We start from the raw sequence: 12,326 nt of genomic DNA on the forward strand, positions 1-12,326 counted from the left end.
TAGCTTATGTGTTTTGAGTGTTAGAGAAGCACATTGCCGTTTATCAAATAGTTATGAGACAATTGATGTGAATTGCTCTTATGTTTTAAGAAAGGGTTGGGAATTGAGAGGCTTACCTCTTTTGCTATTACAATATTGGTGCATGGGAGCAGTAAATTTAGTTTTTAGGAAAGGGTGAATTTAATTTGTACAAGTTTGCGACAAATATACAAGATAATAGAAGTTGCCATTATTAGTTGTGAATTTACTATTTTTGGAGAAAATGGTACTAACTCATTCTTGCATCTCCAGAGCCTAACCAAACATACATTTTGACAATTAACAATACTAACATCCTCGAAACCATTTTCCAGCTTTCTTTACACACTGTTGACTTTAACTCCAGTGCTCAAAGTCCATTCCTCTTCGTTGTATACTAAGTTATTTGCTCACCTCTTCATCTAAGACCTTTGCATTTTTGCCGAATGCCAAAAGATCAGCATACATTTTCTCAGAAGCCTTTGAAAACCCAAGCAAGGACTCAAAAACAGAAGAAAATCCAGTTGGAAATCCATTTACAGTGACATGCTGCGTAACTTGCAAGCTATTATGGTGCTTTTCTTTCTCCATGTCTAGCCTCTTCCTAAACATATCCAACATGGCTTTCTTCTCTGTCAAGTATTCAATCCGACTACGTACATTTGCCTGTGATTCATGCTCATGAAGCTTTGATTCAAGAATTCTGCTCTCTGCCCGCTGGAATGCCAGGACCTTCCTGTCAAGTTCGCTGGCAAGTCCATCAACCTTCCTTTTCTGGTGCTGTTCCTCTCCTTGTTGAACCCACAAAGCTCGAATATCCTTCTCAAAGCTTTTCATGGTATGAGTCACTGCTTTTTCTGGCAACTTCTCCAGGAAAGCTAACCAATTACGACAGATTACAAGCAACGGTGGCCCACTGAAAATAGGCCGTGGGATTGAAGACCTGCCTCTGGAGTATAATTCCTCTTCAGGGGCAATGAACTTGGATAGCCAACCATCAAGAGCTTCAATATATGCCTTCTGAGCAGAAACATATGCAGTAAAGCAAGTGCGCCAATTTTGAACTTCTGCTTCGAGCTGAAGGGTCGCAAGACGGTGAGAGTCATTGCAAAATTTTCCATAGGCAGGACAGTTGAAAGATTTAACCTCACACATGATTCGGTTTTGAGTTTCATATGATTCCACCATTATCTTCCAGTGTTGCATTAGGCTGCAGAAGTGGCGGAATTGGAGGTTATCACAAAATTTGAAATTTCAAGCTTCTTTAATCTAACCTACAAATTTCTGTCATCAACTTTCTTACCCATTTATTAGCTCTAAAAGTTGTGGCTGCAACTCTTCGTCTCTCAGTTTTTCGATTCTTTGGGAGATTGATTCTGCACTTCGTATTGCAACCAAGATCCTTGCATGCAAGTCTTTTACTTCAACTCTTGTCTTGTCCCCAGAGCAGATTCCATCTTCTCTGGCATTCTGGTTCCTCAAATTAGAGCATTTTCGCTCATAAATTTTCTTGTTCTCATCTCCAGCCTGATAATTTGATTTAAAACATGTTCAAGAAAGTAGGTAATGAAACAATGTTTAGTCATTACTAAGTGTCTACAAAAAGTAGCTGTCGTGGATCCATTTATAATGGAGTGACTAAATTTTACGCACGCTGTCATCCTACCGGACCCCTTCTCCCTTTTTTGGGCTTGGGACTAGCTTTGAACAAAATATGACACTAAGCACAGACACAGGCAAAGTGCAGCAGGAAAAAATTGATAGCTTTCTGGTTGCAAAATCTGCATCCCAGATGAAAGAAAATGGCTGTTCCCATTCTTTAATGGAACTTCAGTAATTAGTTTTTCTTCAAAAAACCTAGTTGAAAGCTTTGCAGAATTGACAGCTGACCTCCCCTGCTTTCAAAACTCTGTTTCAGCCAATCAAACAAACATGTTTTTACTCCCAAGGGTCACATTCATGACACCATAAATCTGCCTCATTTGTTTTTTCCCTTCAGAAACAAAGATTTTCTAGTCTTAAACAAGTTGTTTGACCTAAATTTCCAAGTCATATTTGGATTCAGTTTGTCCATTGCTACAGCATATAAATACTTTAACTGGAAAAAGTAACACACGCAAAAGAGAAAAGAAAGGTTTGCCTTCGAATAATGTTCAAAAACAAATTGAAGGCATAAGAAGCAGAGATTGACAGTGTCGTTAGCCAATGACCTTTAGGCTAGTTAGAACCAGTGGGAGGTTCAAGAGTAAATTACCAAGCCTAAAAAAAGGAAAAATAACAAAAAATAATAAAAGAAGAGTGGTTCATTAAAGAAGACAGTAGATAGGTAACAGAAAACAAGAAAACAGATAAAAGGTTCCCTAATGACTGGCTATCTATTTTAATCACCCATATCTATATAATGATGGTACAAAGAGTGTCCCATGTCTCTCTTTTTTTTAGCAGAGAATGAAAATACTGCAAACAAGTGGTAAAAGAGACTAACAAAGCAATAAGAAACTGGGAGGAAATCATAAGAAAGCGTATGAATGAGATTTACCTTCACCTCCTCGTAGAGTTTCTTCTCCCAAGCATATAACCTTTCTAGTGTTAGCGAATGGCTTCCAGATTCCATTCCTCCATAGTCATCAAATAAATCACTCTTTAATTCTGTCCATGTTGAAGAACTTTTGGAGCTACATGAGAGGAGACTTTTACATGAGGAAGACCGAGATGAGGTGGATCGATTCAATGTAATTGACCGAATGAGCTTAGTTGAGCTCTCTGCACCCAAATTTCATGGATGAATAGATGAAGTAACTAAGATACGATGAAAGTTGGTGAATGAGCAATGTCCAACACATGACAAAGATAATGATTGTCAGTAATTTAATAATAAAAAGGCAAAATCTGTATGGAACACCATGACAAATGGCATTAAGAAAAAAAAAATGTTTAAGAAAGACAGTTCAAATTTTCATTTTTTTGATAAGTAGGGAAAGACAGTTCAAATTTTCAGGTCAAAGAATGGTTTGGTTTTTGGAAATTCAATTCAAGGAAATGGAATTTGATGACTTCAATTATATCTGTCACCACAAGGGCATACATTCTTTGTATGCATTCCTACAAGATGGAAACTGGAAAGTGAGTTCCTACTCCTTTGGGATGATTCTTTGAAATTGGCAGAATATACTTAATCTACTTCCCACATTACACAATTTCTTCAATAAAAAATAAAATAGCCTACAATGTCACATCTTACAACCGCCAATGACACATAACCCTGTGCATCAAAATCAGGCACCAAGACATTTTATTCCTCAATTTGCATTCCATGGAAGCAAACGTAACTAATTTCCTCTAATTTAACCATATATATGCACACATAGAACTACGGCAAGCATGTACGAATCACAAGAAATTATAAATTATAACATTGAGAGGAAATTTAAAAAAAAAAGAAAAAAAAAGGAGGAGAGAAAAGAACCAACCTTTTATTTCCTCCAAACCAGACAGCACTGGAACTCTATTGGTCTCCAGCATCCTAGAAACTTCCAAACCAGAATCATAAGCTCTGATAAAATGGTCTTCAACATCCTTCAATGCCTCCAACAATTCCCTCCCATCAGTGGGTGTATCAATCACTCTAAAACTTTTGTGCTCCTCTTGGCTCACATTAACATCGTCCCCTTCTGTCACAGACTCAACCTCACCACCCTCCTCATGATCTACTTCATCATTATTCAAATCCTCAACCTTTCTCTCACTCATCATTCCTCTTTCTCCATCCTCTTCCAACTCTGGAATCCCTTCTTCCTCTCTCACCACCCTCAGATCCTCCTCAGAACTAAACTCATTCTCCACTTGTGTTCTCACTCCATCAAACAGACTGAAGAAATCCCAACCAGAATCTTTGTGTACACCTGCCACTGGCTGAGCCACCTCATCGAAAAAATGCTCACAAACCACATCTCCGTCTTCTTCTTCTTCATCCTCAACCTCATTGTCACCAATATCTTCTTGGTCTTGTTTTTCACTTACTATCTTAATAGTAGAGTCCAAAAAAGCTGTAGAATCTGAGGTGGGACATGAAATGGTTTCATGGGTGGGTTCAGATGGTCTTTGTTGAAGGAACATGGGGTTGGAGATAAGGGTCTCAGTAGTCTCAGAAGAAGAAGGAAAAGTGATGAGAAATGAAGAAGATGAACCTGAATGCCGAGCAACAAACAGCCTTATAGCTGCTGATACAGCACAAAGCGAGTGATTATACTTGCACTGTGCATCTGCAAGAGCATACCTCCTCTCCACCGCCAATTTTATGAGGCGTTTTCTGTCTTTACAGATAGACACAACATCGTCTTCTTCATCTTTCCTAGACACAACACAACCCATCTCTATCTAAAAACTCAAGAAGTTTTGTGTTTTGGTAAGAGTTTTGAGTGCCCAATAATGTGTATAACTCTTTTGGCACAAACAGCTAGCGGTTTATTAGTTTTTTGTTGTTTATGAAACAAAGGCAGGTTCTGCCAAAAGAAAAGATGAAGGTTTTGTGTGTTGTGGCAGAAAGTTTATGTTTTGGCAAGACTCTAGAGTACCCAATAATGTGTTTAACTCTTTTGGCACAAATTAAGAGCAAGTGGTTTGGTTTTTTTTTTTGTTGTTTCTGAAACAAAGGGTGGGTTCTGCCAAAATATGGAGGTTTCGAGTGTGAGTTAATGTGGCAGAATTGCAGAAAGGTGGTTTTGGGAAAGTTGTAGAGAATCACATTATGTTGTTAACTGATTGAAGTATAGCTATATGCCTTTGGTGAGATGAGAAAGACATCATAGAAGACAGATGGGTTTGTCAGAGATGAGACAAAAACTAATTAGGTGTAAATATTGGTTCTTAAAAAAAAGCTTCAAGGCCAGTCATACACTCAAACCAATTGCTTTTTTAGTACTCAACATTTCTTTTGCAACAGGATTTTATCAGAGACTAGCTCAACATTTCTTTTGCAATATGAAAAAGAGGATTGGTCAGTGACTCAGTGCTCCATGGACCCAAAAGTCTTGAAACATGGAGAGGCCTAGGCAAACATATTTTGCTAGATTTTAGCAGAGATTTTGGTGGTGGTGAGTCTGGTGTCAGATAGCCTAGAAGAAATAGGTAGGTGATGACTGAGGAGTCAAAATAAAAAAGCCTCTCTCTCTCTATCACTCACTCTCAGGCTCAAAGCAAGAGAGGGAGAGAATGTTTGGGCCCAGATTCACTGTTTACTGCAAATATGGTATCTCTGGAATGAATTGCTTCACGCGGTGTTGGAGCGTCGAAACACTAGTGAAGTGTACCATGAAATCAAATTCCTCTTTGATCTATGCAACGTGTGTGCTAAGGTTTATGTTTTTCTAGGATTTAATTACATATTTGGTCTTTAATTTTGTCACATATTTTGAAAATGATCTCTATTCTTTCAAATATTTTGGTTTAGTTCTTAACTTCTTAAATGTATGTCAAATAGGTCTCCATCGTTTACTGGTCGATAAAAATGACTTGGCAAATAATTACCAAAATCAAACACAAATGCTAATCTAGAACTCTAGTGCTAGTTGATGATGGTTGTTATGTTCTTTTTTGTTAACTCAATGTTGGTGTCAAAAATGTCCTTAACGTATTCATCTTCTTACAAGTCACAACAACTGATGACTTTTTTTTATTAAAAATATATATATATATATATATATACAAAAACTATCATCACTTGGGCTTCGCATCAGCATTAATACTTGGTTTTTAATGTTTCCATTTTCCAGGATTATGCCTTTTCATTCACCAATTCACAACAGTTGAGGAGAACCTTTTTAAGGCACATTTAAAAAGTTAATGACTAATTTAAAACATTTGAAAGGTTGAGAACCAATTAGAAACATGAGACAAAAGTTGAAGACGAAAATGTGTAATTAATAAACATTTTCTTTATCAGAAGTGTCATACATTTCTCTCTCTTTTTTAGGAGATTTATGTTTTTTCTTATATAGAGAAATTAAAGTTTAAATATTCATAAATTAGTCAAACGTGCGTTTGGCCAATCTATTTACTATTATCATATTTACTTGCGAGTGGAACAAAAGTAACTTTAAGAAATAAGTAGACTTTTTATTTTTTATAATTTAATAGTTACAATAATGAAAAATGAGATATTCGAATTTTGATTCTCCTAATAAAGGAGAATAAGTTATGACACTTAGTTACAAGGCTTTTAACATGAGATGATTTTTTAAAGTAGAATAATTTTAATGTCAAGAAAATATCTGTCATTACAATGCATGATAAACAAGTGTCACTTCATGTAGCCTAGTAGTCTCTTAACCTCTCACAAGATTCATGAGACTCTTCTCAGAGCTACTTCATTATAATTACATAGTGCATGTAGGACAATGATTACACACACGGATGAATAATACTCAAACTCGAAGAGATTCGGATATCTTCGATGGAAAAAAAAGCCAAAAAAAAATGTCAATTCAGATTATGAGGGTGCTACCACGCGCTGAAGTAAGAGTGTGAGACTAGTGAACCTTATAAAGGATAAAAAGAAGAAGAAAAAAAAGTTAACGTGGAAACATAAATGGAATTTGAGGTTGATCATTGCTGGCTTGGTTTGTCAGTAATAAAGAAGGAAACAGTAAAACAGGGGATTTAGTGGGGCTTAGGTCTGCCCAAAGTCATAATTGCCCTTGTGTTTTTTTGCCACAAGACAGCATGTATTACAAATTTACAATATTGGCATTTGTATAACCTTAACCTTGGCAAAAGATTTTTTTGTAGTTGGTGCCATCAGAATCAGATGAGAATCTAGTGAGCTCATTGTGTACATCACACAGCAGATGTACAGTAAGCACTCATAGATAATACCATCTCAGTATTTATTTTGATACTTTTTATCTAATAAATGAGTGATATTTGTTTTAAAAAATTACATCAGATTATTTTAATAAATAATTAATTTATCTTCTTGATAATATAAAATATTATAATTAATTTATTGAAATAATTTAATGTGATTTTTTGAAATTAATGTCAATCATTTATTAAATAAAAAATACCAAAACAAATACTAAATTGGTATTACCAAAACATATCTTACTTTCTCCTTCACTACCCTTTAATTTCACAATCATTCTACGATTACTCAATTATTACTAGGAAAAAGTTGATTTTGATTGCTAACACTTTTTTATTTATTTTATGAATTGCAAATTTTTATTCAGAGAAAAAGATTTCACTAAACTGCAAAAGAGAGAGCGCATTATTGGTTTTAATTTTAAGTAAATGTTAATGGCATTTATGTTCATCCAAGAGTTAAGGATGATTTATTGTGGAGTTCATGCAATAAAAAATTAGTATAAATTAATAAGGTGACTTAAAATATTACTAAGTGATAAGTTAAATTTAATAATTTAATTTTATCGACTCTACATCTTATAAAGTTAATTAAAAATCTGACATAAAACAAAATGATTTGACCTAAAACAACTTTATAATGGATACTATAAAGTGCCTGTTAATATCAATCTTAATTTTAATACTATAGTTTGGTCACACGATAAACTTTTATATATATTTTTCTCATAATTTTAAAAATATTATATAATTGTAATTAATACAAATAAAATTCATGTTCTGCAAGATGTGAAAGTAATATACTTTAACCATAACTTATCATAAAAATGGGTGTGGATTTGACACTTTTCCTCTCAAAATGTAAACCTGCAGAGACTTGCACTTACTTACTAGAGAAAATGTTAAGAAAATTTTTGTATATCTCTGCAGAATTACTCCTCTTCTTGTGGAGTACCATAGCTAAGTCCAGACGTGTGGACAAAGATTTGGACCCTCAATTGTCTATTAACTGCTAAAGTCAAGACTACACAGCAAAATATATATATAAATTAAAAAAAAAAAAAAAAAACCTGCTAAAACCTAGACACTCGAACTGTGGTCACGAGGACAACTTTTTTTTTTTTTTTTTTACTTCTTTTTCTTTTTGGGTCTTTAGTCGTCCTGTCATATTTCTTGGCTTTGCTTGTAAGCTGTAATGTGAAAATTTAAAAATTTAAAAAAAGAAAAAGAAATAAAGATAAGTAAATAATTTTTACTGCGACAGCAATGATAAATTCTTACCACCTGCTGAAACAGTATAGCCTAAACACGTATTCTCACTGCACGATACTATAAATGCCTTATTTTAGTCATTGAAATATCATGAAACCAACACTATAAATATTCTGAATTCTGAGTACTTGACAGACTATGGCTTGGTAATTCTACCATAGAATTATTAAAATTTTGCAATAAATTCTAGATTATTATTTATCAACAAATGATTAAAATTTTAAAGAAATTTATGCCATATTTTAGCTCTACAGACTACAATAGGAAAAGAAATGTGCAAGTCTTAAGTCAATAATAATAATAATATGATGAAAGTCAAGATTAGCAAAGAAAGATGCCAAAGACGAGTTTGGTAAGTCAGAAATCAGAATAATGGAGAATCTCTCTTATCTCTTTTTCAGGTTTAGCTCGTAGGTATGGAGAATCGTGCCCCTAAAAAGTGATAAGGGAAATGACAATTTATAAAGAAGTGGAGCCTCTCACCCTTTCTCATGACCAATGGGGTAGACTTCTATGCGCCGGGAAGCGGAAAAAGACAGCCCAGCTACCCAACGTTCCCTCACTCTGTCCTGCCCTAAATTTTATCTACAATTTGGAATTTTTTTTTTTTGCACAGGCGCGCTAAATTGTATTCACGTGATAAATTGTAAGCGATTATTTATTTTTTATATTTTAAAGCAAACTTGAGTGTTTATTTATTACTTTTAATAAATTCACTATTTTTTTTTTTTTTTTTTATCAATTTCACTTTGTCTCATTAGAGTTATGCCTTTGGTGAGCTTGATTCTTTGGCTGTGGTCTCTTTCCTGAATTGTTCTGTTAACATTCATATATACATTTTGCCCTTGGAGGATAAGTGCATGTCTCTATTTATGGAGGATTACTTATGATATGGTTAAGCATGCTTTTAGGGAGGTGAATAGGACTACAAATGCCCTTGCCGGCCAGGGAAGGTCCCAAGATCCTGATTTTGTTATGTTTTCCTCTTCCTTGGCTGCTGTTTTGGGGTTTTGTGTACTAAATAATTCAGCGGTAACTAGTTCTCGCCTTGTTTCGCTTCCTTAGCTTTTGTAATGCATTCATTTCATACTCAAAAAGAACACAAACATTAGAATTGTCTCAAAATTGTGGCACAAAAAGTTGTAGTCTTTTATTTTCCCCAATCTTTATGTTCACATTACTACTACCAACAATACTATAGATGTTTGGACTCTCAAGTCTACAGCTCTGGTCTCCTTGCTAGGTTTATTTTTTCTCTTTTTGTGGATGCACTCTCTAAAACCAACCTAAAGACACCCAATCGCAAGCCCAATTTCATAATTTATTGACTTGTGTAATTGTGAGTAATCATAAAAAATGATGGGTCACACAAATTATTAGCGGGCAAAAAATATCAATTATTCACAATTGCACAAATCAATAAGTTATAAAATTCAAATTAGGTATGTGATTTGGCATGTCTCTAGAATTGTTTTTACTACTATCTCTCATCTCAATCTCATGTAAGTTGTATGGTCCAATTGCCAAATGATATTTTATTATCATTTAGCTTAATGACTGGTTAGATTTTGCTCTAGGTCATTTTTAGCTCATCTGGCATAAACCATGCATGTCTCCAACAGTTGATTTCAATGGTTTAGTCTGGATATCAGCTTTGTTATTTTTTATTTTTTAAGTTTTGCTGTATTTGTTTAAGTGTATAAAGTATAGATGGCATTGATCTAAAGACATTTTTAGGGTCTTATCCTTGTAATGAATGCCATTTCCCTTTCATTTATTCCCCCGTTTTGGATAAATATTTCATCCTTGCGTTTCTTAATTTTAAACGTTGACCATTATCTGTAACCAGGATTTCTAGTCATCTTCAAAGCAAAGATCATAATGGCCCAATCATATTGGTTCATCAACAATGTTAGAAGGATCTATCTTAAACACCAATCCAACCAAAGGCTTATTTCATCAAACAAGCCGGCATAAGTGCCAAAGGCACGTGACTATCATTTGTCTTCTCCCTACTTTTGTCACTTAGATCAACAAGGCATAAGAATTGTTTCTTAAGTATAAAATTTGGGTTCCAGTTAATTTAACTGATAAAATCTCTAATAGTTGAATAAGAGATTTGAAATTCAATCTCTGCTTATGCCAAAAACTTATTGGTGTCTTAGTCTGATGATAAAAGAACTATCATTAGGAGTGGACGCCATGAGTTAAAACTCTCCCAAAAAAAATATAAAATAATTTTAGGATCCAAATTAAAGGTGTCTCAGACCTTAGATAATTGACTTGCCAATCTCAAATTTTTGCAACAACAAGCAATTTACCAATATTATGTTTTGGCTGATATACAAATTACATCCTCTAATTTCGACGTTTTTGCAATTCAGTCATTTAATGTTTTTTGTTTTTTTCTTTGTTTTTGTTTTTGTTTTAGTCCTTTTAACTTCTATTTGTTTCCAATATAGTTTCTCTAAAAAAATTATTGGCAAGATTGGACAAAACTAGACGAATGACTAAATTGAAAACAAATTAAAGTTAAGGGACTAAAAAAATTAAATTGAAAATAGGTCAAAGTTAGAGGCTACAATTTGAAATTTGGCCTAATTATTTTTATTGTGAGCCATAACTTCCAAACTATGGAATACTTACAATTATAGAGATAACAAAGAAACTTGTTGTAATCTCCACACTATTCTTATTATTTATAGAAATACCATAGTCCAAAAATATGCCTTCTATAAAGGAATCTAACATAATGAATGTGCTGAATCTTATGATAGCATTATACATGATTGACAACAATAATGATAAATGATGCTTGTAACATGTAATCCCTTTTATCACAAAGTCATGCACGTGCTTTATGAATTATTTCATGACAATGCAAATTAAATTGGGCTGAATGCCAACCTTAAATAATAACTTATTTAGGTTGGAAAATCATTTTTCATTCCTCAAATCATTCTCTGGCTAGCTAGCCTTTGTTGATGCCCATTTTGGCAAAAGGGCCCAATGATAAGAAGAAACCCAACAATATAAAAGGGGTGAAGAAAGAAGAATTAGCAAAGTAAGAAAAACCATTAAACCCGAATGGCAGGAATAATGGTACACAGGCCCATATAATAGTAAAAGGGCCCCAAAGAAGGCCCATATAAGGAAGTAATAAGCTCATGAGAACCATAAGAAGTGGAAAGCAAGCAAAGACGAGTCAAAGAAGCCCAAAGGAAGGAATTAGTAAATGAGATTGGTTCAAAGGCCAATAAACCCAAGTAAAGGATATGGTAATTGGGCCGGGGAAGCCCAAAAGATTTAGCAAAAACCCATGGGAATGAAAGAAGCAAGAAAGAATGAGATGGGCCAAGGATGCCCCAAGGAATGAAACGGGCCGAGGATGTCCAAAGAAATAAAATGGGCTAAGAATGCCTAAAATGATATGGGAATTGACCCAACAGGAGTACTGGGCAACATAAACTAAGGGGAAAAGTAATACATGGAACTGGCATGGCAGGCCCAAAGAAGGCCCAGTAAACACAAGTTAAATGCTATCATGGTAGAAATGATGCAGTGGCGTGGTAGGAATACTAGTTGGCCCACGAATTGGAAGTAAAAGGAGACAAGGACTAAATTAAAGAAGAAAAGATCCATACCCGAGCAATATCCAACCCAAAGAAGGAACAAGATACAAGGAATGAAGACTCAATGACTCATCCACGCCACAAAGAGTTAAACTAACAGCAAAACGCGCAGCAAGACCAGACAAACCCACAGGCAATGGCAAACGCGTGAACACTAGACAAGCCATGGACTCATATGGGAGTGGAACACGCACAAGGCTCAAGCACCACCCACATGTACCCAACCAATACAGGGGCGGTGGGCCATGAGTCAGAGGTAAGAGAGGGTATGGTCTGGCTGTGGGGAAAAGAAAGAAGCTTATTCTAGGGTTCCCGCTCAAGCTCTTTTAGGGAAATGTCTTGCTGGGATGACATACCACCCAAAAGAGATGAAAGCTAGTATTTGTGTTAAAACACAAGAGCTTATTCAAGCCCCCAATTAAAAATTACTGCTAGATTGCTTTTACTCCAATTTAGACTAAGTGTGTAATAAGAGTAAATAAGCACAAAGAACTGATAACACTACCCTAAGCCATATTCATCCATTATCAACGATAAAAATAA

The 12,326-nt window shown here is 34.8% G+C and overlaps 1 protein-coding gene across 1 annotated transcript; it reads right to left on the minus strand.

Annotated features, from left to right (window-relative positions):
* Positions 1-207: 207 nt before the first annotated feature.
* On the minus strand, positions 208-5,258 carry LOC126690521 (protein ALTERED PHOSPHATE STARVATION RESPONSE 1-like). Its single transcript, XM_050385711.1, has 4 exons — positions 3,489-5,258; positions 2,558-2,781; positions 1,322-1,545; positions 208-1,228 (listed from the first exon to the last, which is right to left on the minus strand). The coding sequence occupies exons 1-4, from the start codon at positions 4,387-4,389 to the stop codon at positions 421-423; spliced, it is 2,157 nt and encodes a 718-aa protein (XP_050241668.1). The 5' UTR covers positions 4,390-5,258; the 3' UTR covers positions 208-420.
* Between the last annotated feature and the right edge of the window lie 7,068 nt (positions 5,259-12,326).

The sequence above is a fragment of the Quercus robur genome, chromosome 6, assembly GCF_932294415.1.
Source record: "Quercus robur chromosome 6, dhQueRobu3.1, whole genome shotgun sequence".
In the NCBI taxonomy this organism is placed as follows: domain Eukaryota; kingdom Viridiplantae; phylum Streptophyta; class Magnoliopsida; order Fagales; family Fagaceae; genus Quercus; species Quercus robur.

Coding starts and splice junctions, on each gene's coding strand:
- LOC126690521 (XM_050385711.1), bottom strand. CDS start 4,389: ATGGGTTGTGTTGTGTCTAGGAAAGATGAAGAAGACGATGTTGTGTCT. Junction 2,782..3,488: donor TGGTTTGGAGGAAATAAAAG/GTTGGTTCTTTT, acceptor ATTTGGGTGCAG/AGAGCTCAACTAAGCTCATT. Junction 1,229..1,321: donor CTTTTAGAGCTAATAAATGG/GTAAGAAAGTTG, acceptor CCACTTCTGCAG/CCTAATGCAACACTGGAAGA.